At 51.4% G+C, this 24710-nt stretch overlaps 2 protein-coding genes and 1 long non-coding RNA gene across 3 annotated transcripts in view; 1 reads left to right on the top strand and 2 right to left on the bottom strand.

The window, feature by feature from the left end:
• The window catches only part of Lad1 (ladinin 1), a 13997-nt gene extending 6232 nt beyond the window's left edge, over positions 1-7765 (bottom strand). The window contains exons 1-2 of the mRNA XM_055598142.1: positions 7470-7765; positions 715-852 (exon numbers count right to left, since the gene is read on the bottom strand). Coding sequence (XP_055454117.1) covers positions 715-852; positions 7470-7507 — 176 coding nt within the window. The 5' untranslated portion in view covers positions 7508-7765. The remainder of the gene's footprint in view (positions 1-714; positions 853-7469) is intronic.
• Positions 7147-17890, top strand: LOC129669771 (uncharacterized). The gene is made up of 2 exons (XR_008719075.1): positions 7147-7582; positions 17476-17890. It is a non-coding gene; the product is annotated as an uncharacterized LOC129669771 (long non-coding RNA).
• On the bottom strand, positions 15568-23449 carry Tnni1 (troponin I1, slow skeletal type). The gene is given in 7 exon segments (XM_055598143.1): positions 15568-15695; positions 16476-16624; positions 17450-17626; positions 18715-18804; positions 20230-20361; positions 20865-20906; positions 23435-23449. Coding segments are annotated over 6 exon segments (564 nt in total). The 3' UTR covers positions 15568-15695; positions 16476-16516.
• Positions 23450-24710: the final 1261 nt, after the last annotated feature.

The raw sequence follows: 24710 nt of genomic DNA, 5'->3' as shown, positions 1-24710 counted from the left end.
CTTTGTCTCCAGCTAAAGGAGTCTGTGGCTCCTGTCACCTTACTTTTCATGTGATTTCAGGCAAATTAACTTACTGTCTGAGTCTTTCAAATCTGTAAACCGAGCTTGTTAGGCAGTGAAATGAGAGCCGTCCTGTGAGAACAAAGTTGTAGCACACAGGCAGCATTCAGTAAGTTCTGAACCCTTCTTTCCATTTTCCTCACAATCCCCAAACCTAGATGTCATGATCTGTCCTGTTTTGCTCCCCTTGGAGTGGAAAGGATTAGAGTGCAGGGAGGTAGGTAAACTGTTTAAGGGAAGTTTGACAAGCGTGGATGAAGACTGCGGCCACACTCTTTAGATATGGAACCTGAATGAGTTATCAGCATGCTTCCCTGAGTCTCTCCTGCTATGAAGCAACTTACTACCAGTGACCTCTCAGACACCATGAGGACTGAGGGAGCTTCAGACATAAAACTTCCAGCAGAGTAGGGCTCATGGACAGGTTCACCAAACAACATCCAGGAGTGTGATGACAGGGTAGGAACCATGCTTGGGCTGAGGATGGGTCTGGGGATGATGAAGGATTTGAATTTTATCTTCCCACCAACGGCCTTATTCTAGGACCAAATCCCTTGCAGGCCAAAATGATTTCACAGTCTTCCTGGGACAGCTAAGACCCCACTACTACTCAGAATGATGAAATGATGTTCAGACCCCATCCCAACCAAGTACCTCTCCACAGGTCTCTGAGCACCATTCTGGCTGAGCTTTGGAGAGTCATCGTCTGTGGTTAAACTCAGGTTGCGGTGCCTCCTCCTGCGTTCACGCTCCTGCTCCTCCTCATCCTCCAAAGTGCGCTGTCGGGCCAGGCTAGGGAAAGGAGGTAGAAATCAGCACAGCCCAGACATACTCCCACAGGCTTGTTGGGGAAGGCGAACTGCCTGTTGACAGCCCAGCTGCCAGTGGCCCTGGGGCACTGTAATGCGGATAACTGGGACAGAGATAGCTACTATAAATACCAAATACCAGATTTCAAAGACCCAGCACAAAGAACAAAATGTGAAATTTCTCTCTGAAACTGTGTAACTTTCTTTTGTTTGTTTGTTTGTTTTTGAGGCAGGGTTTCTCTATGTAGACCTGGCTGTCCTGGACTCACTTTTTAGACCAAGCTAGCCTTGAACTCACAGGGATCCACCTTCCTCTGCCTCTGCTATCAGTGTAACTTTCTATGATAGTTTGTATCTGTAGTTCCAGCTGGCTAGAAGGCTTGAGCCCAGGAACTAAAGGCTACTCTACGCTACATAGTGACAGTCTGTATTAAAAGAAGCAAGAAAGTGCAAATTGATTTCATGTTAAAATGGTCACTTTTGATATTAAAGCAAATGAGATATTTCATTTCCCCCTTTTACTTCTTTCTTTAACATGACTACTAGGGAATTTAATTTTTCAGTGCAGTTCCTTTCTCCATAGCTTGAAGGGATGTGGTTAGATAAGAGTTTCTCCCAGTTGGTTCCACCAACATTTTAGCCAGGTAACTCCTTGTGAGGAGCCGCCCTGGATTACAGGGTACCAAGCAGCATCCCTTGATGCCAATAGCAACAAGCCCCAGATGTGACAACCAAAGACATTGTCCAGTGTTACCAAATAGCCCCAGCTGAGAACCGCTATGCTGGACTTTACTGTAGGAGCTACCATCTCTGGATGATGGAAACTCGGGACAGTGTTCTTGACAAGGCCCTCTCTCTGCTTAGTCCTCCACAGATGTTAACTGAGGAATTGCCTCTATTTGTTCATTCCCCACAAAAATCCTTCGCCACTGATGGTAGGGGAAGGGTGGACTCACAAATCAGCCTGAGAAAACCACTGTAGACTGCCACTTCTCAGGGCCTCTCTCACCTGTTTTCTGCTTGCCTGGAGCAGCAAGGGGACTCCATATACTCTACATTTGGTTTCCACTCCTGTGACTTTGCCTTTGTGAGACTAACTAGATACTTTCAGGCAGTCAAACAGTCCCCACTAATCCATTCATCCAGCCAGCAAGCACCCTACCTTGCAATCCAGTCAACACACACACTTGCCCTTCTCACCATCTTTATCCACCTACCCTACCAACATTCACCTATCACCCACCTTCCCTCCATCTACCCAAACAACAAATAAACACTCAACAGCCCTAATTAGTAGCACCCCCAATCTGTAACCAAGTTGGGGTATTAAGGAAAGTACATTCCTGAGCATATTCCTTTCTCTTATGCATAGAATTCTGTCCTTGAAAAGGCAACTTTTTAAAGGTACGCCGTGTTGTCTTGCAGCTGAAGGAGGCAATAGAGAAACATTCCTCAAAGGGAACCTTACTTATACACACGTTACAGTAAGGTCGGCCTTAAGGTATAGACTGTTAGCCATATTTAACTACTTCACTTATGAGGTTTGTCAGAAAGGGGAGTAGGGGTCTTTTTTAAGTGGTCTAGGTGTCAGCAAGAGACACAAATTAAAACCCTAGCGGCAGGGGTGGGGGCAGGGGCAGGGGCAGGAAGAGTAGCTACTTCTCTCATTGTATCTAGTTCTTACACCCTTCTGTAAAACTCACAATTTGTACACAACTGAATTTTATCCAAAAATACATGCCTGGGTCTGCTATCAGCAAGGCAGGCTCAGCGACCTGGCTTCTAGTCACCTTGCTTTTGGGCAAGTCACTCCCTTCACTTTTGAAGAGGACAATTACATTCCAAGGCATCCTTTCTGCACAGCCAACATTCACTAACCAAATGATTTTTGAGTGCCTACAGGCTAGGAGTGATTCTGGGAGCTAAAATACTGCAGGAAAGACAACAACACATCTCCCTTCATGGAGGCTGGGGAAGTCACACAATAAGCAAGGAAACAAAGCCAGGACACAACTGATATGAGAGAGATGCTTAGGTATATAAACATTGTTCAAGAGAAAGAGCCTGTGGTGTCAGGTCTGGTGGCACAGGGTCTCAGGAGGGCATTATGAGTGCAAAGTTCTAGTGTAAGAGGTAGATGCTCAAGGGAAGATGGTAGGCTAAGGACAGCCTGCAGAGGAACTAGACAGGGACATAAGGACAGAGCAGCAGGCTTTGGAGACCTCTGGTATCTAACATGGTAGCCAGCAAGTGCCAACAAATGTAGAAAAACAAGTGTAGATGTCACTACCAGAACCTAAGACTCTCCTCTTCCTGAGGAACCGCCAACTTCTGCCTTGATGGAGAAGAATACAGAGAGGGAGCCAGTCGTGAGCCCCAAAAGGCAGTCTGCCCCTCTCTGCATGCGGGAGGGAGTGTCTGCTCATCACCCCAAGGAGAGGAGCTACCTTAAAAGAGAACCTTCTGGAATACCCAATTCTACCACTAAGATGGCAACCTCACTTCCCCTGATCATCTCAGTCACACTGTATTCTACCTTAGTGCAAAAGAAAAAGGCCCATGGATTTTCCTTCTGGCCCTGATCACAGATCTTAAGCGGGACTCCCCTGGGTTTCACATGAGCCCTGAGATCTTTGTATACTTCACAGACTGATCCTTCACTCACCCCCACACTGCACATGAATCGACTGTCTGTAATGAACCAAGGTCTGATGTCCCACCTCCTCTCCACCAACTTCTGCTGGCGTGCAGATGAGGACACTGCTCCTTCTCTCTCCTGCTCCTGTCCTAATTTGGGAATAAGTCCTTACCCACCCTCCCGGGGAGGGTCCATACCTAGAGGAAAGTGAACACTCCCCACCCACACCCAGCAGGATTCCTTGACCATGAGCAACCCTGTTCTCATCTGTTGCTCACTGCCCTTGGGGAGACAAGGGGTTTGTTTGCCCTCCACTGGAGCTCTCTGTGCTGCGCCATCAGCCTGAAATATGTTCGAGGTCTCCTCAAACATGATTCATGACCAGGTTGGCCCAGAGCTAGCTGCAGAAATCAGGGCCAGATGTCTATTAGTGCTTCCAAGACCCCAGCGCTCAAGAAGGGTGGTATGGTCACCAATCCCTGCTGCTCAGAAATTATGGGGCTACCTCCAAGTCCCAATACCCAGCAAAACCTCGGTACTCCTGCTATCTCACCCCACCCCAGGGGAAGAATGTTATCTCCAATAAGCAAAGATTATTGGCCTCTAAAGGAAGAAATGGACAGAAATAGAAGAGAAGGAGGGACAAAGGTCAGTTCCTTAGCAGGTGCAATTGCTGAAATGCCAGTGATGAATCAGTTATTGGGGACTTAAGATGGGGCTTGAAATGGTGAAAAACAAATCAATAAGTAAAAGAATGAGGGAGGATGGATGAGCACTAATGTGTCAGCGTTTACTATAACAGCAGAGGCTGGTCTAAGCACGTCACAGACCCACTGACATTATCCCGTACAGGGCTATGAGCCAGGTGGTCCTACCCAACTCCAACCTGAGAAACCTGAGGCTTCAAGGAGTTCGTAAGTTTCCAGAGAAAGCATGGCTACAGAAAAGAAGGAACCATGAGCTCCCACCTACGTCAGCCTCCCAAAGCCTCCCGCCTTAACCAGGGCACCAAGAAAAATGTCTCATGTTCTGGTTGGGACATGAATGCTGGTCCTAAACCAGAGCTTAACAGCTGAACATTCAGAAACAAAGGGGGCCTAAGCGCGAGCAGGGGCAGCCACACTCTGGGGTGCAGCTGGGAGAACAGAGGTTCGGGGAAAGCCAACGGCCGTTGGGCCCTAGAGCCAGGCCTTATGTGAAACCTACAAGCCCTAACAGCCCAGAGACTTGGCAGCTGATGAAGCAGCCCAGCTCACTACTCACTCCCCTCCTCGCCCTTTCCTCCGCCTGTGGCCTTGACTGGGGGTCACACTCCCTCTCCGTGCCTCCTGGGAAAGCTGCTATTCCTCCCCATTCCTGATTCGCAAACTCCACCCTTTCTCTTGGATGACTGAAAACATCACTGCTCCACTGCACTTGGGAATAGAACCCATTTCCTCCGATGGTCACACAGAAGCCTATTACACGGCAGATGAAGGCTCGGCTGGTCTGGTTTAGCTAGGGGGTTCATAAAGATGCCCCAGAAGCATTCAGTCCTGGGGCTCAAAGAGCTGGGCATGGGAAAGGGGAGAACAGTGGAAGGATCCTAGGTGTGGCTGTGACTTTGGGCCAATCTTCAGCTCCTGAGCAGGCAGGCCTCACGCTCCCTTTCCACATCCTGAGGAGCTATTGTGGGTGCTCTGAGGTCCCTTCTGCACCAGACGGTCTAAAGAAAGGAATCAGGAGAATCCAGAAAGGAATGGGAGGTGAGAGGGCTGTTTAAGGGCCAGGCAAGGAAATGATTAACCATAACTAGGGCTCTCAGATCCACCCATAACCCCCCACAGACAGGCTGGCATATCCTCACTGGTCACCAGGTCAGCACATGGAGGAGACTGCCCAGGGCAAGCAGCTCACCACTGCCCCTTCCCAGGCCTGCAGCTTCCGATCTCACAGCAGAGGACAGTGAGCACAAGCTCACAGATCTCTGTCTAGGCTCTAGTTGAGGCCACTTTTGTCCCACCCTCAGCACAGGCCTCCCCAGCCTGGAAGGCTTGGCTGGTGGTGACTCACAGCCTTTCCTGCAGCCCGCTGAGGCTTGTTGCTCATCAGAGAGCGGAGCAGGAGCAGTCCTCTGTTCCAGGTGCCTCATCGGGGAGGCTGCTGGCAGTAGCTGCATCTGCCCACGGGGTTCCATGACGACTGGGACTGGGCAGGGAGGCCAGACTAGGTCCTCTGGTGGCAGGACTGGTTCCCCAGGGCTCCACTGCCATTTAACCAGGACATCCCATGGGAACTCAGCCTCGCCCCTGCAGCCACATGATTCTATGTCCAACTGAGCAGTGGACACGATAAGACCAGACCTCATTCCCGTTAAAAGTTCTAGTGCCCCCCAGCCAGTCCCCTACACACACAAGCACACACAGCTTTTAGACAAAAATGAAATAAGTAAATATAAAATCACAAACACCCTCATCAGTCTGGGCACGTCTGGGGCAGTGGGATCTAGTTTGTATTTCTAACCTGATATGCAGTACTAACATCGTCAACCATTTAGATGGCACATACTGGGGGCAAACTCCGCTGCACATAGACATCTCGTTTCTACACAGGCCGTAAACATGCTCACCCACACACAGGCTGCACAACATGTATTTGAGCACACATTCATAGGCACGGATGGGCCCACACCCAGAAACAGACACTCCCGCACCAACCCCATGCACGCTGACCCACAGACAGAGTCCAAGGCCTTGCCGCACTGGCTCCACCCTCGGCACATACCTTCCCTGGGGTGTGTCTGACCTCTAAGGCCGCCTGGGTTCCCTTTCCAGAGCACTGGAGCTCACCCTCCTGGGGCTTACATTTCCCCTCGATACTGTGGACCTCTCTGCTCTGAGGCTGAGGGACAAACATACTGCAAAGCAGTGTCCTAAGGGTCTGAGGAGGAAGTCCTCAAACCAAATGATGTGCTTCTGTGAGAGGCTGGGACTGCAAACACTCTGAAGCCCTCAGGCGGCTCCTGAGGTGGTGGGAAATGTGTGAGAGATGCCTTGATAAGCAAAGCTGTGGTACCCACCGTGCCAGAGGGTTTCGGGACTGCACCTGCAGAAATAGCTCTGAGCCCACAAAAGGTCTGCAGACCTAAAGCCCACTTGAGAGAGGCCAAGGGGCCAGTTCTTACCCTGACTGGAGCCTAAGAAATAGAAAGAACGGAGCTCCAGCAGAAGCCTCTGTTCCCTGAGGACAAAGCATGCATTCCAAGCTAGGGACTCAGAGAGAGGACAGAGAAGAAAAGATGCTCATTTCAACACTTGTGGAGAGGGAGGGGCAACTCCAGGAGGAGGCAGAGAGGGGCTGCCTCCCAGATACACGCCCCCGCGAGACTTCTCTGACCCCAGTAGGCTGTGCAGCAGGCAGAGATAGCAAATCCAGTTTCTGACAAACAGATTGCAGCACAGACAGGGATAGCAACTATCTTGTTCCCAGCAAGATGCCATGCTCAGAATTTGAGCCTCTCTTTGGGATAGGAGAGCTGCTCTCTCTAATCCTATTCACAGACCCCAGTTCTGTTGATTAGCTAAGGTGGGGCTAAAGGTCCTTTCTCAGGCCCACTATAAAACTCTTAACAGAGCCGCAGAGACTGAGGGTTCGCTCAAGAGTAAGTCTTGAACCTTCCCAGCTCCCTGACAGGTTCCTTTGCTCTCAAAGACAGTGCATCTTGGGCTGTCCATGCTGCGGACCATTCTTCCTCTACCCTGCCTTTTAAGACCTAAGGGGACAGGAAGCTGCGGAGCAGGGAGACCACGCACCCCGTCAGCTGAAGGGTCTAGAGTTTGGTCTCAATTCTGTCCCCACCCAAGCGCAACAAGACCAAGATCTCACTTCATCGGGGGATCAGGCCTGTGTCCGAGAGAGGAGATGCGAAGGGGCGCAGCGGCCTCCTAAGCCCCGGCCCACCCGGCCCCGGTGGCCGCACTCACCTGGACAGCGCGGACCAGTCCTTCCTGCTGACCGACATGCTGCCGAGCCGCGCGGCCGCCGCGCGCCGAGCTCCGCACCCCGCCGCTCACCTGCGGCCCCTCCCCCGCGCCAGGTAGGGTCACATGGCCGCTTATCTCAGCCGGGCTCGGCCCCGCGCCGCCGCGCTCTCATTCGCCGGCCCCGGGAGCTGCCTCCGAGGTGTGGGCGTCCCAGACAAAGCCGCGCTGAGGTCCGCCGGGGCGGGTCCCGCGCGGCCGCTCTGCGGGGCGCTCCCACCGGGCTGCGGGCCGCGCCGAAGCCGGGGCTGGCGCGGGGCTGCTCTGCTGCCCGGGGCGAGGGCGGGGGACTTCCTGCTCAGAACCAGTCGGACCAGCTTGGCGCCGGCCCGTGTCTTCCCTCAGAGTCGCGGTCCGCAGTGCCAGGGAGTGGGGCGGGGGGCGGGACCCATAGATCGGGGTCAGGCTGAGCTCGCTGCCTGGAAATCGACTTAGCCCTCGGAAACCCAAGAGCTGGAAGCCGCGCAGAAAAGTTAGAGCAGGGACCGTACTTTGGGGTGTAGAATGCCGGCAGCTGTGAGGGAGTGGGGGAGGGGACCCCAGAACACACCCCAGTAGCCAGAAACCACCTTGACGACTCTGCTTAGGTAAGCAGGCGCTGCCTGAGAAACATGTCCCCTAGAAAGCCAGCCTCTCCTAAAAGATGATGAGACTCAACCCCGCCAGCTAGAGTGCACACCGCTATTGAAAAACCGTATGCGCCAAAGGCAGTTCTTGCTTTCCGATAGCCCACCGTGGGCTAAGGGGTGGAAACAAAGTTTTGCTTCCCCAGGAAGACAGCAGAGCCATACATAACTGAGGCGAATAGTGCAAGGACCTGAGGCAACTCGGGGTGAAGCGCCAGCTGCTTTCCACTCGGGAACCTACCTCCTGACTGAGCAAGCAAGGGCCAGGGTGGGAAATCTATCTTCCCCGAAAGATCAGAAACGGAATCAATGGCTGCTGCAGGCTCTACTCAGAGAAGTACAGGGTGCTCCCCAGAACCCCGGATGAGAAGTCGGAGTCTGGAGTGACTGACTCCAGAAATCCACAGGCCCCTGCCTCCTGCAGGCTGGGGATGCTGGAAGTAAAGACAGGAGCCACCACGCCGCACTAGGGGCTTTTTAATCAACGGTAATATTGAAACGAAGTGGGGTTTAATCAAAGGTAATATTGAACAGGAGGCAGGGGTAGCAAACGCTTTGGGAAACTGAACCGTGTGGGGCCAGAAGGCCTCTGGTGACGCCTCTCTGTCTGATGTGAGAGGGGTTGGGTCAAGTCAGGGGATTCAGGACAGGGGTTCCAGGGTGGGAGGAAGCTGACTATCTACCACTGAGGGTTTCTCGACAAATCGACCTGATAAGTAATTCTTGGTTTGGGAAGCTGTCTCCACATTGTAAGGGGGTCAGCTGCATCCAACACCCATTTGAATTAAAGGTCTTTAAAAGGAGCGTCCAGGAGGCCATTGGATGTTTGTGTGGAAGCTCAGGAGACAACCTGGGATTGTGTGCCCATAGCCCAAGGGCAGGGTTGAGTAGGAAAATGGAAGGAGTGATTTTTCAGCCACATGAGTTGATATTTGCACCCATGTCTTGGCTTCCCAAAAAGAGTCTTGCCTCCGTGTGCTCTCAACATTTTTCTGGGCACACTGGGTGCTCAATAGCAAGTTTGAAGAAATACATTAATTTTATTTGGGAAGAAAGTCCATACCATTGAAGGTGACGCTGGGAGTCAGGGTCATGGGGTAGCTGAGATCAAATGGATTTTGGGCAACCAGGACCCCTGGCCTTAGGCAAACAACAGGGTAAAAGCACCTCTGCAGTCCTCAGGATCACAGTGGAGTAGTGGAAGCTGGCAGAGGTGACTCTGTGTGCTCTCCAGCAACTGCACTCCTGAAGAGAAAAACTCTTAGACATAAACCTCAGAAGAGAGGCCCACGAATGTCCAAAGAAGCACTGCCAGGAAGCAGAAGCCTGAAAGGGAATGAAGGATGGTATCCTCATCATCTCATCATTTCTTGCTGTGAAAATGAACAAACTACAGAGGGGTGAATTTTTGACCCAGTGTTGAAAGAGAAAAGGCAAAATGCATGTGTTTATATAAGGCATACACAAAAGTGCAAACCTCAGCAACACAGAGATTAGGAATTTATAAACATGTAGAAATGTACAAAGAGAACCAAAGAACTATATGTCTCCAGAGGATCTGCCTAAGACTTGTAGGGAATGCCTGAAAGTCATAGTGCCAGCCCTACATGTGATATCTTTCCCATACATGCTTGAGATAAAGCTTAATTTATAATGTAGACACAGTAAGAGAATGCAACCAGTAGCTAAGACTAAATGGCTGACAGTGGCACTCGATAGTAAAACGTATGTTTAGCATTTATAAATCCCTGGATTCAATCACCTGCACAGGAAACAAACAAAACAAAACAAAAACTGATGCAATAGAGCAAACTGGGGAGGTCCATGTCTATGACTTAGTTAAGGTTAAAGAATTGCCAAGGGCTAGAGGCTAGCCTAAGCTCCATTATGAGCTCCAGGCCATCCTGAGATACAGGGGAGAAGAAAGAGGATGGAGACTATGATGAAATTGCTAGTTAAAGGACATTTGTGCTTTGGAGTCATTAAGAAAATAGTGATGATTTAAAGACAAGAACTGTGATACCACACAGCTTATCTGGCAACAGAGATGGCCAAGTGGCTGGCAAATAGAAGCTACACCATGTGGACACTCAGGACAAGAGATGATTCAGGTCTTGAGCAGGATGGCACAAGAGTTCATTACATTACTCAGAATAACATGCGATTTTAAATGGATAAATTACTTGTTTCTGGGATTTTTTTTTCTATTTAATATTTTTGGGTCAGAGTTGACTACAGATAACTGAAATTGTGGAAAACATAAACTCAAAGAAGGGAGAGTCTTGTAAAGACAATATTGAAGATCATGTTTATTTTACCTTTATGGAGAAGAAGGCAGCACGATGAGGGAGGGGCTCAAGGGCTTCAGAAGTATTTCACAATATCCTAGCTCTGCAAATGAGTGGTTAAGAGCTGAGGATGTATCAGTGAGTGAAGCCTTGCCTGCATGCCCAAGGGCTCCAACCAGAGCACCAGAGACATAAACGGTCCATTCGTGGGTGCTTACGTTACAATTCTTTATTTACACATATGTTTAAAATGTCAGCATGTGATGGTCACTTCCTTCAAGAAAAATCCATCAAGGCAAAGCCTGTTGGGACCAGAAAGTCCCTGGCCACAGGCAGGGGTTTTCTGCCACTTCCCAGCTGAGAAAAGGAAGAGGTCACTTCTTCTTCCCTCCCGTGAAGTTCAGAGGCACCCCACAACAAACATGCAGGCTCTGGAATCCCCCCCAACACAAGGCTCATGGGGCATCTTTTCTGGGAAGGCTAGAATGGAAATCTGAGAGATCCCCAGCCAACAACCAGCTGACCTGGACACCCCGGCATCTCAGCTCTGCCCTGGTCTCCACCTCCAATGAGCAGCTGCTGTGCCTTTGGCACTGTTGGAGAAAAGCGGGGGAAATGAAGCAACATCCACATTCTAAGGTCCTCAGACCAGTGGTTCCCTGGTTTTGGTTTTTACAAATAGCAATAATTTATTAAATATTCTTAAAGACTGAATACTGAAGTGGTCTTAATTTGTGACTTAACACTGGAAGCCAGCATCATACATGCCCACAACCTGGCATTTGGGAAGCAGATAAGGAGGATCTGAGTTCAAGATCAGCCCAGACCTCAAGCAGACCTTGTCTTAAAAGACATTAGAAGGCTGGGTGGTGGTCGTGGTGCATGCCTTTAATCCCAGCACCCAGGAGGCAGAGGAATGTGGATATCTATGAGTTTGAGGCCAGCCTGGTCTACAGAATGAATTCCAGGACAGCTAGGGCTACACAGAGAAACCTCATCTCAACACCCCCCCAAAAAAGACATTAGAAAACAATTACCACAAAGGCTATTTTAATACTAAAAGAACAACTTGGAAGCATGCATGCTTTGAAACTGAGGAGAGCCCTTTCCCCTTTTCTCCTTTAGCTATGTCCCCAAGCTTCTGTGGCACTGGTTCCTCAGCAGATCACAGCAGATGAGCTAGGGTCACAAACGGCCATCTTGGAGGACATCTTTGGGAGCATTGGTACCAATGTGTGACCAGTGACTACCGGCTCCCCATAGTGTGCCACCTACCCCCGGCTCACCCTTTCCTCTAAGCAGCCTTGGCATTCACACACTTCCCCTCAGGGCCTCCAAGTTGAAATGCCTGCCTGTCACCCAGGAGAGGCATACCTCTCCTGAACTCAAAGCAAAGGGCCAGGCTCACCCAACGTGTACTGGCCCCACCAGTGAAGGAAGCCACTTGCTGGCACTGGAGTCAGGTGGGGTCCTGAGATGGGCAGGCTCCTCAGAGCCCTAGCCTCTGCCTCAGACTGGGGAAAAACAATGCTCTCCTTCACTCAGTTTTCCAAGTGGAGTGCAGTCAGAGGACCTGTGTCCTAGTCCCTTGCAACCTTGAACGAATCACTTTCCTTCTGAATGCTTCAGCACTGATGGCAACACTCTGTGCCGATGCCATATGCTACAGGGACCTGTCCATCCTGTTCTGCCCAGGTCTCAGGAACTGGGGCCACAAGCCAGTTTGGAGATATATCCTAGGAGTAAAGAACCCGCTGCCCCATGGTACAATCCAGGCCCCACAGGCTGGCAAACATTTTGAGGAAAGAGAGGCCTGAGGGGGGCCAGAGAGGAAGCTGTTGTCTGCACTGGTCTGTCCCAGACTTCAGCAGCTTGGTCACCCACCTGGAACAAAACTGCCCCCATGGCTGCCCAGCCCAGAGCCATGTGGGGGGTGTGACTCACTCCGTGGGGGGCCATTGTGGCTAACGTTTAACTCGGCCCCTCCTTCAGAATGACACTTTAGCCCCACAGGCTCTGAGCACAGGTTTGCCGAGTTCACTAGTCACAGAGTGAGGTTCAGAAGCAACCCTGGCCTTGGGGCTCTGGGGCTAGTGGGCACAAGGTACCTCAGGAGAGAAAGGGAAGACACCAGCTGTCCTCCTGAGACCTCTGAGACAAGCAGGGCCTATCCTGCCCTGGTTGTTCCTAACCAGGAGGGAAGAATAGCCTGCCACCTCCAGCTGCAGACAGAGGCATGCCAACACAGCTGTTGCGGGTTTGTTCACAACAGACATCCCCAACAAGTCCTGGGCCTCCACCCTCAGCTGAGCCCAACTATTTGAAGAATACCTCACCTTTGCCCATGTGGGTCTGTCTGGCCTCTCATATAATGACTTCCCTCTTTGGTGGGAGTATGGGAACTCCCTAGGGTACAGGCAGGACCCTAAGGCAGATGGAACTGGGGTCCCCCAGGAAAATCTCAGCTGTGAATCTCTGGCCCTTATATCCTAGGGTCCTAAACCCTCCAGGGCGCCATTCCTCGAGCTCTACTTCCAAGCTCTTCTGAGAATGTGTGGCCACATCCTGCTAAAGCATTTGGCTTAGCACGCTTGTCATTGTCATACTGTAAATAGTGCCGTGGAAAGAGCCAACAGGAGTCTGGATGCGGACCAGTTTCCTCAGCTAAGTTCCACCCCCTCCTTGCTCTGTGACTGTGGAAAGTCATTAGAATTCAGTGCCTCAGCACTTCCCTAGAGCATGGGGATGGTGATAGCGCTGTCTCCCAGGGCAGGTGTGAAGGTTAACCGACCACAGTATCTAAAGCAGTACCCGGCACATGGTCACATGCTATGTGTAAGAGCTGCCAATCAAAGGGAGGCCTCAACGCTCCTGCTTATAGCCAGATCCAGTCATGTGGACTGTGGGCCTCCCTGCAGGATCAGGACTGTATAGATACCACGCCTCCAACCCTGAGGGCTGCAACAAAGAGCTCTTCACAGCGGCCTCCCTGTGCTGAAGTCCACCTTCTTGCCACGCAGGGGCTCTGGAGCAGGGGCTCTGGCACAAGGGCTCGGTCTCCCCAGATAAGTGTGAAATCTGTCTGAACACTGGTCCATCCTCAAGGAGATGGACTGAAGCATAAGAAAGGAGCTGGTGACCTTCTAGAGTTCTCTGCGGTGGTCCTCTGCCCTTTCCCAGAGGGCCATAGGCTTGGGTGCGTTGGGGCCCCCACCTCTCAGCAGCCCTCTGAATATCATGTTTGCTTTGAGTCAGGATAGAAGCTGGTTTCCCACCTCTATAGGGCAGGGTGGAGACCCCAATCTGTCAAAGGTTAATAGTCTACTGGCAGACTGTGATTTGCCTCAGGAACTTAAGGCCAGGTTCTATCAAAGGGCTGGGAAGAGACAAAACACTGAGACATGCTTTGGAGCCAGGCCAGCTAGGAGGAGCCCGTGAGGCAAGGAAGGGTGGGTTTCTTGGCTGCTCAGGCACCAAGCCTCACCCTATGCTCGGTGGCATGAACTAGACCTGTCAGGTTCCCCAGCACTGTGTGTGTGAGTGTGTGTCTACCCGGGTATCTGGGGGTGTCTATGACGACGGGCATGTGTGCAAGATAGGTGTGCTCTTTACACAGCCCTGACTCTATGCCTACTGATGTGCTTCTAGCAAAAGCCCCATGCTAGGTGCTGCCTTTCCTAAGGTACCCCAAGCTGCTGGTCCCCACTGCCACAGGCAGGTGGAGCGTGCCTGCCCCAACCTGTGCCCTAGGAGGTTTCAGCACTGCACTTTGTACCGGCCCTTGGCATTCGTGACAGATAATACATGGAGATCAGAGGGTAGAGAGGGTTATCTCCGGAGGCAGGTGAAAGGGACTGCTCAGATGGCTCAGCTTCTGCTGGGACTAGTCCTAGGGACCAATCACTTCCCTGCCCGCTTAGCTCGGGAACTGCCATTGACACCACCCTAGAAAGCCAAATTCCACTCTGGCCCTGGATTTTGCTCTCTGCTCCTTTAAGGAGCGGGAGGGAGAAAGGGGAGAAAGGACACAGGACTGCCCTCCCACTTCCTCACTACAACCCCCACCCCATCTCCCCGTTTAAGCCCCTCTCAGGTTTTAGGCCCGAACATTAATGAGATAGAAAAAGGAACTGGCCCAAAGATCAGCCTACAGCTGGACCACCTTGCAGAAAGAACAAGTTTCGAGGATGTTTGAGTGCCCAAGAATGCAAGGAGAGATTTGGATCCCTGACATGCTGTTGCCCTCTGGGAAAAAACAAAGGGTCCACGCAGATGACTCAGAAAATGGTCCTCCTTCTGCCTCCTGTGTCTCCAGTAGGAGAGGAAGTAATTTGGAGGCACTTTGCAAGGACTTAGGACCTTTGCAAGGACTTAGAACCTAAGCAGCCAGCAATAAAAATGAGGGATGAAGCCTCCCCCCTGGTGGTCAGACTTGGAACTGCAGTTTGTCCCTCCTGAAAGACCAGAATGCAAACAAACTCAGGCCCTTGGTCCCTGCAGACCAGAGCAGAGGTTGAAAGCACCTTGACTTCTTGGCCCACAACAGTTAGGTACATGTGAAGGCCCCACAAGGTCTGCGTTTGTGGAGGCCAGGGAAGTCAGGCGGGATATGCTACTGAGAGGGACACCCCTCTGACAGCCAGTGTCTACAGTAGGACTCAGCTGTCCTCAGAGATCCCAGCTTTGGTTAGCCAAGAACACTAGATGGTGAGAGTGTGTGATGTCACTGTGACTTGGAAGGAGGAATCCTTAGGGGCACATTAGTAAGCAGCCACCAAAGCGTTAGCCTTCCATTCTGATCCTAAACTCTCACTGGAGGCTGAAGCCTCCAAATCCCTTTTCACAGACCCCAAACACTAACAACGGGGCTATAAAAACACCCGGAACCTGGATTTCTTTTTTTTTTAATGGAGAGCCTGTGGACACTGCGGGAAGCAACAGAAATGGAGAGAAGCAATATGGAGCTGCTGGGAAGGCGTTCTCTCTGCTTCCCTCCTCAGCCTAGGGCCCCTTGGAGTAGCTGGATAATCCCAGCATGCCCCGTTGAGTACTATAAGCCCATGCTGCTGGAACAAGGTCTCAGACACTCGCATCTCTCTTCTTCTTTGAGGACCATTTCATCCTGGCTCCAGAGGTGGGCATATAGGCTGGAGGGAGGGCATAGCAGGGATGCTCCAGGCATGGGCTGAAAGACAGGTGGGTGGGGCTGGGAGGAGACCAAAGCACGACCCCAGAGTGCCACACAGCAAGCCAACCTGTGAGGACAAAGTGGAGATGCTGTCAGATGGATCCCAGGGAGGTGCACTTGGGAGGTCCCTGGTTGACATGTAGCACAACAGTCCTGTTGGGCCCTGGGCTTCTCCCCATGGGACTCCTCATTGCTCTAGCTCCCTCCCTCTCTACACATTCCCCGATAGCCTGTCCTACTGTGTTCCAGGGAGAGTTCCCTCCCACAGCTGACCTTTGCACCCTCAACCCTTCCCCTTCCTGGTGAAGCCTCACCTATTAGCAGCTAAGATCTGCTCTGTGCTGCCTGCATAGCTGCCTGGTACACCTCCTCCCAGAGGGCCCAGAGCAGAGCTTTTATAGCCCAATTCCACTGCTCTCCCAGCTCCCACAGCTATTTCTCTGGAGGGTGGGAGTGTTTAACTTCTCTGAACTGCTGATTCCCTGGGAGCGTGGCTGGGCTTGCATGAGGGTATACAAGTAAAGGATGTCACCATGTGGCATGTAACAGGCCTGAGGTTCTTGGAGGGACCTTGGGGATCATCTAACCTTGTATTCTGAGCCTCTTGCCTGCCTCGGGATCTCCTAGAGTCCCCAGCCCCAACAGTTTCCAGTTCAGTCATTTGCAACCAGGAACATGTGGCTGCTACCAGTCCAGGACAACCGGCCTCATACAAGCCCACTCGCGTTTCATGGATGGGAGGACGGAAACCACCTGACACAGACATGCTGTGCCCAGTGTCTGAAGGTCCTGGAGTACCCTGAGCCCAGGAGAGCTGGGCTCCTTGGGAAAGCCTCCCCTCCCTTACTTCTTCTGAGTGCCCGGGGCAGAAGAGCTCTCGAGGCACCTCTATTGGGAGGTTGGGGACTTGGCTGCATCAAACATCTTCTTGCGGCCTTCCATGCCAGACATGGCTTCCACATTCTTCCTCCAGTCTCCCACCTCCACTGGCCGCTCCTGGGCAATGGGAAAAACATATCAGAAACGCACCAAGCTGGACAGGCAACAAGGGCCCCTGAAGTCAAGAGAAGGCAGACGGAAGAAAATCCACCCCCTTAGAGAGACAGGAAATCCTGACGCCCCTGCCCGGCATGGGATGCAAGATGATTTAGCCAGACAGGGGCACAGAATGAGGCTGTGTGTATGGGAGGTTCCAGGTGGCTGTGAAGGCTCTCAGAGCTGGTTCCCAGAATAAGGCCAGCCTCACCTCCAAGCCCCACAACCCCCTCCTGTGTGACATATTGCAGCTCAGGGTCACCTCCTCCAAGAAGCCTCTCCTGATTCATTGGACCTGTTTTCCATTTTGTTGGCATCATAGCTGGTCTGTTTATCTTTGTTAAGCTTCCTGGTCCAGAGATTGCTCCCTTACCCTTGCTCCTCATAGCCTGTCAGCTCTGGCCATGTACTGTAAGGCCAATAAAGTTGAAGTAATTATTTGCGAAACAAGCAATTGAATTCAGTTCTCCCATTTCTATACGCTCATATCCCTATAGGCACAATGAGAAACCGTGATGACAAGATCAGTGGTCACCCCTTAATTGACACAGGGAGCACTTTTTTTTTTTTTTTTTTTACTTTATTCTCCAGTCAGCCTTTCTCATGTCCAATCTTCCCCTCAGATTGGAAGCAGCCAGTCTCCTTTCCTTTGACACTGCCTCCTAGGGGGTTCTATTCTGACTTGCTGACTGACTAAAGCACCCCAGGTTGCCGATGGCTGTGTGAGAAGTGGGGGGTAGAGGCAGCAGGCAGGAGGTGGAAGGGTCTGAGGAGCGTGGCCCTCACCTTTTCTGTGTCTTCTTTCTTCACAGACTTGAGGTTGGCCCGTAAGTCCATGGACACCTTGTGCTTGGAGCCCAGTAGAGCTCGGAGCATGGCGTCGGCTGAGACACGAACCCTGCGCAGGGGTGGACGCTTGAACTTCCCTCGGAGGTCCAGCACCTTGAGCTTCAGGTCCTTAATCTGCAGGAGGAAAGGAGCCAGGCTCAATGGAGGGGATGCTACACCTGGAGCTCTCTTCCTGGGGGATCCACCTGCTAGGCTTCCAGCTAGAGCCATCATCCCCGGGTCCCCAGCCTCCAGGATGGACTCTCTGAGGCGCTCAGAAGCACCTCTCCTTTTTCAAACAACCATTACACGTGGTAAAGGAACTTTTAAGCCCACTAGTTAACCTCACCCCCTCCCCATCAGCAAGCCTCAAATAAATGAAAAGCCACTAAACCATCACTCTCGTTTGGAAACCTTGTGCGGAGTGTGAACCACTCTCTCTGTTACTCCATCTTTGTTCTCACTAGTTAGCTCTGCCCAGAGGGCCTGTACCCGCAGCTGAGCCTTGATTGACCCAGCACGTAGAGAAACCCTAAGACCAACACCCTGGCAATCCCAGGGCGTGGTCTACGGAGGGAGTTCTCTGGGGCTTAATGGCATCGCACAGCAGCATCCCGCCAAGCAGAAGTTGATAGGGAAGCGGCCCGCTCGCCTTGGGCGAATGCTCAGAAGCCCATCGGCTCTGGAAGTCCCGCCTTTCCCCATTAGTCTCTACCGGCTGGTCCTAATGCTCCCACACCCCGTCCTGCAGGAGCACTGAGCATGGGAGTGGGAACCAGAGCGCAGCAGCATAGTAGGACCCCCATTTTGTGACCTGAGCCAAGCAAGTTCTGAGGCTCTGTGGGTCTTGGTGTCCTCATTTGTCAGGGTCAGGGTAATAGCCCCCATGTCACCCACAGGCATGTAGGGAGGATCAAAGGATACCACGCACATGAAAGGCCTTCACAAAGGAAAGATGTCATTAACAGACATCTGATTACTTGTGTGGGTGAGTGAAGACGGCAGCTTCTGACGCGCTCACGTGGTAGGTGGGGAGGAAGTTTGTTCTTTTCATGTGTCACTACCCTTACTGCCCATCGCCAAGCCTATGGTGCCAAGGTGGAAAACTAAAACCTCACGCTGAGAGGCTGCCCTCCCAGGCCGCACAGGAACAGGTGGGCCACACCAATGCTCACCCCAGCCAGCCCAGGCCCAGCCTCATTCCCACCCTCTCGGGGGCTTACCTCCCTCGTGTTGTGGAGGCATTTGGCTTCAATATCATATCGTTCCTCATCCACCACCTCCACCTTGGCATGGAGCTCTCGGCACAAGTCCTGAGGGAGTAGACTGACAGCGTGAGAGTGGAGAAGAGGGGAAGGCCTCTTCTCCAGCCTCCCTTTTCCTGCTGCACATGTAGCATGCTTGGCCCTATGGCTCGTGGCTTTGCCAGAACTGTCGCACAGGAGCAGCTAGAGACTCACCATCAGAGAGTTACAACTCAAAGCTTAAGCACCACGTTCTCCTTTCTGCTCCCGTTTTCTTTTTCTAGCTTTCCGTAAATGTTAGCAGAATTGTTTACTTACTTATTTTAGATAATGTCACTATGTAGCTCAGGCTGGCCTAAAAAGCCCTGTCATTGGGGTGCCTAGTTACCAATCTATAGTCCTCCCACATATGAACTCATAGAAGCAGGACACACAAGACCCACACAGGATCAAACCAGACAAAATCCCAGCACAGTGAAGGGGAAGTGGACACAAAGCCCCACCACTAACAAAGCTATTTGCAGTCCTGCTGGGACAGGAGAAATCAGTTTTGGCCAGTGGAGTGTCACTGGGTGTATCAAACTCCATTCCCAGGAGCTGACGGCCAACACAAAATGGACAAGACATCTCCATGTTTCTTTTGTTCTGGGTTCCCCTCCCCCTTCTTGATGGGGTCTCCCTACATAGCTCTGCCCTGACTCACTATGTAAACCAGGCTAGCTTCAAACTCCCAGAGAACTGCCTCCTGAGTGCTGGGATAAAAGGGAGCATCACCACACCTGACCTGATTTTCTTTTTTTGTTTCTTTGTTTTTAATTTTCTTTTTTTGTTTTTGTTGGGTTCTGTTGTTTTTCTTTGTATACAGAGACAAAGAACATAAAGTTGGGTGGGCAGGGGAAATATGATCAAAACATATTGTATAAAATGTCTTAATAAGATAATGTTTTTAATTCACAATCCTTCAGCCTCTACCTCCTGAGACTAAGATTATAAGCACATACCTCTACACCAGGCTCATCATTATTTTCTTTAAAAATATTTTTCTTACCACAAAAGCAGTAAGTGTAAGTTAATAGTAGAATTTTTAAAGCTATACATTAAACAAAAAAAAACAAAATTAAAGTAGCCACTGTCATGGGAGACACGTGGACACAGTTTCACCTAGTCTTCTCTCGGCAGTCACTGGCATTGAAGCAGCAGTTTTAAAACAGTAAAGACTTCGTCTCTAAAAGGAGGGTCAAATCTTCGGAGAAATGGGTCTTCCAAATCCTGCCCACCTCCAAGGCCATACCTTTGCGGCAACCAGCCAGACCCTGGTTCTGCCCAACTAAGTCCATTCACCCCTCTGGAGCTCCCTCTCTCAAGCCTGTAAAATGTCACTTCGAGTGCAGTCATGGGGCTGGTGGGGCTTCTTGTGAGTTACAGAGCTGTGCTACTTCAAGATCCACAGAGGGTCCTTTGCATGGAGGGCCCAGCCCAGCCTGCCAGGCTTACCTGAAGGGCGCTGAGGGACAGGCCACGGGTCTGCAGTGTGGGGATGCGCTCTGCTAGGTAGCGTGCCTTCTCGGCCTCTCGCTCCTCGTGTTCCTGCTCCCAACACTCCTTAGCCTTGGCTAGCATCAAGCTCTGAAAAGGACAGAGCCACTGAGTCAGGGTTGGTTCCTCATATTCCATATGCAGCATCATAGAGGGAGGGGACAAAGGCTCCCGCCTAAGCCGGGTCTGAAGCCATTGCTTAGTGTAGCGGTGTGTATGCAGTAGCCGCCCACAGGCCTGTTTAAGTCACACACAGGCCTGTGTAAGTCACATGGCATTCCTGCGCCCCAGAGCTTGTTAACCCACACAACACTCCCTCTTCCCTCCCTTGTGTCCATAGAGCTCCAGAAAGTGAAACATACCAAAAAGAACAACATCCCTTCCTCTCCTCCACCAAGGAGGCCACCCAGGCTAGTTTCTGCTGCCTCCCAGGCACCCAGGACAGATGGGATACAAGCCACTGGTCACCTATCAGCTCTCACAATGGTCAGGCTTCTTCCTTTAACCTTGGTTAGTCTCCCTTCCCCTCCCTGCCCCCTGCACCCCACGGAGTCCACCCCACTGCCCCTCATCTCCCATGGGACCAGCTTCACCTTGAGCATGAGTTTGCGGGAGGCAGTGATCTTGGATTTCCTCTGAGGATGAGAAGGAAAGACCAATGGTTAGGCAGAGGCTATAAAACTGGAATTCTGTTCCAGAGCAGCACACAGTACCAGCTGTGGTTCTTCATCACTACCCAGAATCCTCTGTTCACTTTCAAGTTTTTAAAGTTCATCTTTGGGACTGACCAGTCGAGTTCAGAGAACACTGTAGTCAGCTACCTTGACAGACAGGCTGAAGCCCTGCCTTTCAGTTCCACTCTGCTGCTGGTAGGAGCCTGCAGGAGTCTGCAGGTGCGCCTCCTGCGCGTACCTCCTCTGCGGAGGAGCGTGCTGATAGCTGGACTTAGTTTCCAAGCCATCAAGGCCGAATGAGGGCACACATCTGCAACCCTTGTGAAAAGCCTAGAGCAGACAGATGTTTTAGCACTCCAGGTGGTGATGCAGCCGTATTCTGATGGCTTTCTCCTGCCACACACATATGCTGCATGCTTCCCAAATGACGAAGGTATGTCTCTGTGGACATCCGAACGAGTTCCCTTCACCCCATATAAATATCTAAAATGCAAAAGCACTGCTATGTCTTCTATCCAAAACAAGCAGGGAAATTCCTGATGGCCAAATAGATATGCTGTAATAACTCTCAGTGAGTATCCTCCAAGGCCAGCCATGGAGGACCGTATGTGCAACCTCAGCACTCTGAGGGCTGACGGGAGGCTCCCATGTTGAGACTTGTCATGGAAGGACATACACTATCTAAAGGAATTTTTAAAGTCCCAGTCCTATGACAGTGTCCCCAGCAAGGTGACAGAGATACCTCACTGCTGACTAACGGGACTCTGGGCTTGAGAGCCCTTGTGTTCCTCCTGGGTTTCTCCTTGGTGCTCCCATTTTTGCAGCCTGCCTGTTTCAGGTGGGATCCACCCCAGGAGAGTCTGACTGTAGTCTGTTCCTGCCGTAGGTCAGGTTGATATGACGAGGCTTTGTGGGAGTGACTGGGAGAGTCAATGAATGAGCTTTATCGCACTGAGCACAGGACTTCTGATCCACTCACAGTGGTTTATCTTTTCATCTTTGAAAGCCTAAACTCCAGGTAATGAGAGAAATGGCCAGTTGCTGTGGGCATTGCGGCCCTGGTTCACCCACTGAGATCTACCCTGCGGAATGACCTTTTGCAGTCTTGTTTCCCCACCACTCACTGAGTGCATGGCCTCTTCATCTAAACAGCAGTCCCTGGGGATTCATACTAACAGGAGCCTCAACAAAACACAAGGATCCATATGGTCACGGGAAAATCATATTTGCTTCTCTCTCAGACTATCCAGGCCAAGTATCTCCTCTGTCAGTGATGCCGTCTCTATGTTTGAGTCAGCACACTGCCTTTTCCTTCAGTCCTCACTCCTGGGCTTGCACGCCGTGTTCTCTGCAGCCTGAAGAAATCTGGATTACAGAGTGTCCAGAATCAGGGTGACCACAGACCTAAGGGGACCCCAAGGACCCCATCACTCCTTCCTCACTGTTCAGTGATAGCCCCAACCTTTCAGATAAAGCTTTGCACATCAGATTTTCAAGAGGCAGAATGAAGCCCCAGGGATGTAGGCACTTTGAGGGAGGCCGAGAGAGAACATTCAGTCAGCAGAGGTTCTGAGGCAGGTCCAGATCTGCAGTCCCAGTCCACGTGAGTACCCTGGAGGGGCACCATGCCCTGGAGCACTGACGCCCTGCGTGCTGGGATCCCTGCATCATATAGCATCTCCACTGGATGTTTCTCTTCTGGTAGTTTTTTCAGCCACTGGCGTCCCCATCCCTACCTTGGCTTTAACCCAGTCTCTGTCTTCTCCTCAGGTCCACCCCACCTTCATCAGTCTGAAGAAGTAAACTAGCAGGGAGAAACCCCAAATATCACTCACCTCACTTTAGACAGCATCATGGGAAGGACCAGAAGAAAAAAACAGAACATGGAGTGAGTGGGAGCAAAACACAAGACAGAATGAAGCAACAGAACGAAGCAGACTTGCTTGGAGCGAAGGGGACAGGTAACCACCACATGTCCGAACGACAGAGACCAGCGGATGGGGGCCTCTTCAGTGTTTCAGCGAACAAGAATAAAAACCCAACCACTGGGGCTACTACTCATTCCTTTTGGAGGATGTTGGTCATTCAAAGTTGTAGGGAATCTCGTGGGGGGCTGTGTAAGCTTTGGCGGGGGCCACACTTAATGCAGAAGCTTTCATCCCAGGCATGCATTCTCAAAGCTTCATTCATCCGCCATGTCCGTGTGATGTCAGAGCCTAGTGTGTCCAGTTAATCGGTCAGTACTAATGAGCTAACTCTGATGCATCAGCCAAACACGTCCTTTAAACACATTCCCACCAGGGAAAGAGCCCTGCTCAGCTGAGAGAGCTTAGGGAAACAATGAGTGCTGGCCAGACCCTAAGGTTCATCCCTGTCTCAGGAGCTGGGAGTAGCTCAGGGAGGGGTGAACCAGACTGTTTTCAACTGTGATGCCGAAGTCTGTGGTAAGGGGACTTGCCACCCAGGATCCCTGGATGGGATAAAACAACTTACACTTCCGGCATGGCGGTAACAAGGCAGCGCCTAGAGGGTACAGAGAAATTGTTAATGGAGGAGCCGTACCTCCTGCTATGAACCCCAGTAGGTGCAGGGAGTCACACAGCAGGAAGGAGTCAGCACAGTAGATTCCACTTACACAACAATGAACCAGAATACACGGACAAACCCCTCCTATGACCTGGAAAGCCTGAAACATTTACAAGTGACTGTTTCCAGAGAAACCTTGCTGACTCTGGCATAGAACAGAATGGAACCTGTGGCTGGAAAGTGAGGATGGGGCTGGGTCAGGAGAGCCGTGAGCACACAACTGAATTCAGACTGTACCTGGGGGTTAGGACTCAGCGAAGGTGCAGGAGGAGCAGAGTAGAGCGGAGGCTGATGTGCAGCTGGGTGCCTTGTGACTCAACTCTGCCATTCAATAAGTGCCTAGCAGCCCTGGGTAGGTGGCAGGAAGCCCTGAGTAAAAGTTAAGCCAAGAAAAAAGAAAAAGAAAAAAAAAATCCAGTGTGTCTTCACTCTTTCCTGACTGGCTTTTCTCTAAAAAATGGGGCTTAGATAAGTAGTGTGCTTAGTTTGTTTATTTGGTTTTTGAGACAGGGTTTCTCTGTGTAGCTCTGACTGTCTTGGAACTCACTCTGTAGACCAGGCTGGCCTCGAACACAGAGATCCACCTACTTCTGCCTCCCAAGTGCTGGGATTAAAGGCGTGTGCCATCACCACACGGCTAGTAATGTACTTATTAATATTTAGCCCTTGAACCTTTTATTTAAACCAGATTTTACTTGGAAGCAAAGCAAGCTCATTCAGCCAGGCATAATGGCTCTGGCTGAAGGAGTTGGCACAGGAGTCCGGCATCCTGTGAGAATTCACGGCTGTGGAGCAGTGAGGAACCCCTGAAAGGCCATCTCTGGACAGGTCAATGTGGGGTCCTGAAGGCTGAAGAGGCTTCAGGCCTGATCCACCCTCTTGTCTGGGCCCTAACAGAGTGGGTAGGCAGGGAATAGAGGAAATGGGCTGTGCTCAGGAAAGCAGGAGCAGCCAGGCTGGGGACAGATGTGGATCAGGAGACCTGAGAAGGGTGATAAGGTGAAGAGTGGGTGAACGGTGTTGTGAGAGGGGGCAGGCATGGAGTGCAGAGTCTGTGTTTAAATCTGGAGCCCTACAAGAGACTTGCAAGGCGGCCACCAATAATGTCGTTCTGTAGCCACCATTCTGTGCCCATGAAGAAGCCACCGCCCCCCCTCCCCCGCCCAGGGACCAGGCTCT

This window comes from Psammomys obesus, unplaced genomic scaffold, assembly GCF_907164565.1.
Source record: "Psammomys obesus unplaced genomic scaffold, mPsaObe1.curated_primary_1811, whole genome shotgun sequence".
Taxonomy (NCBI): Eukaryota; Metazoa; Chordata; class Mammalia; order Rodentia; family Muridae; genus Psammomys; species Psammomys obesus.
This window is presented reverse-complemented; position numbering and strand designations above follow the sequence as displayed.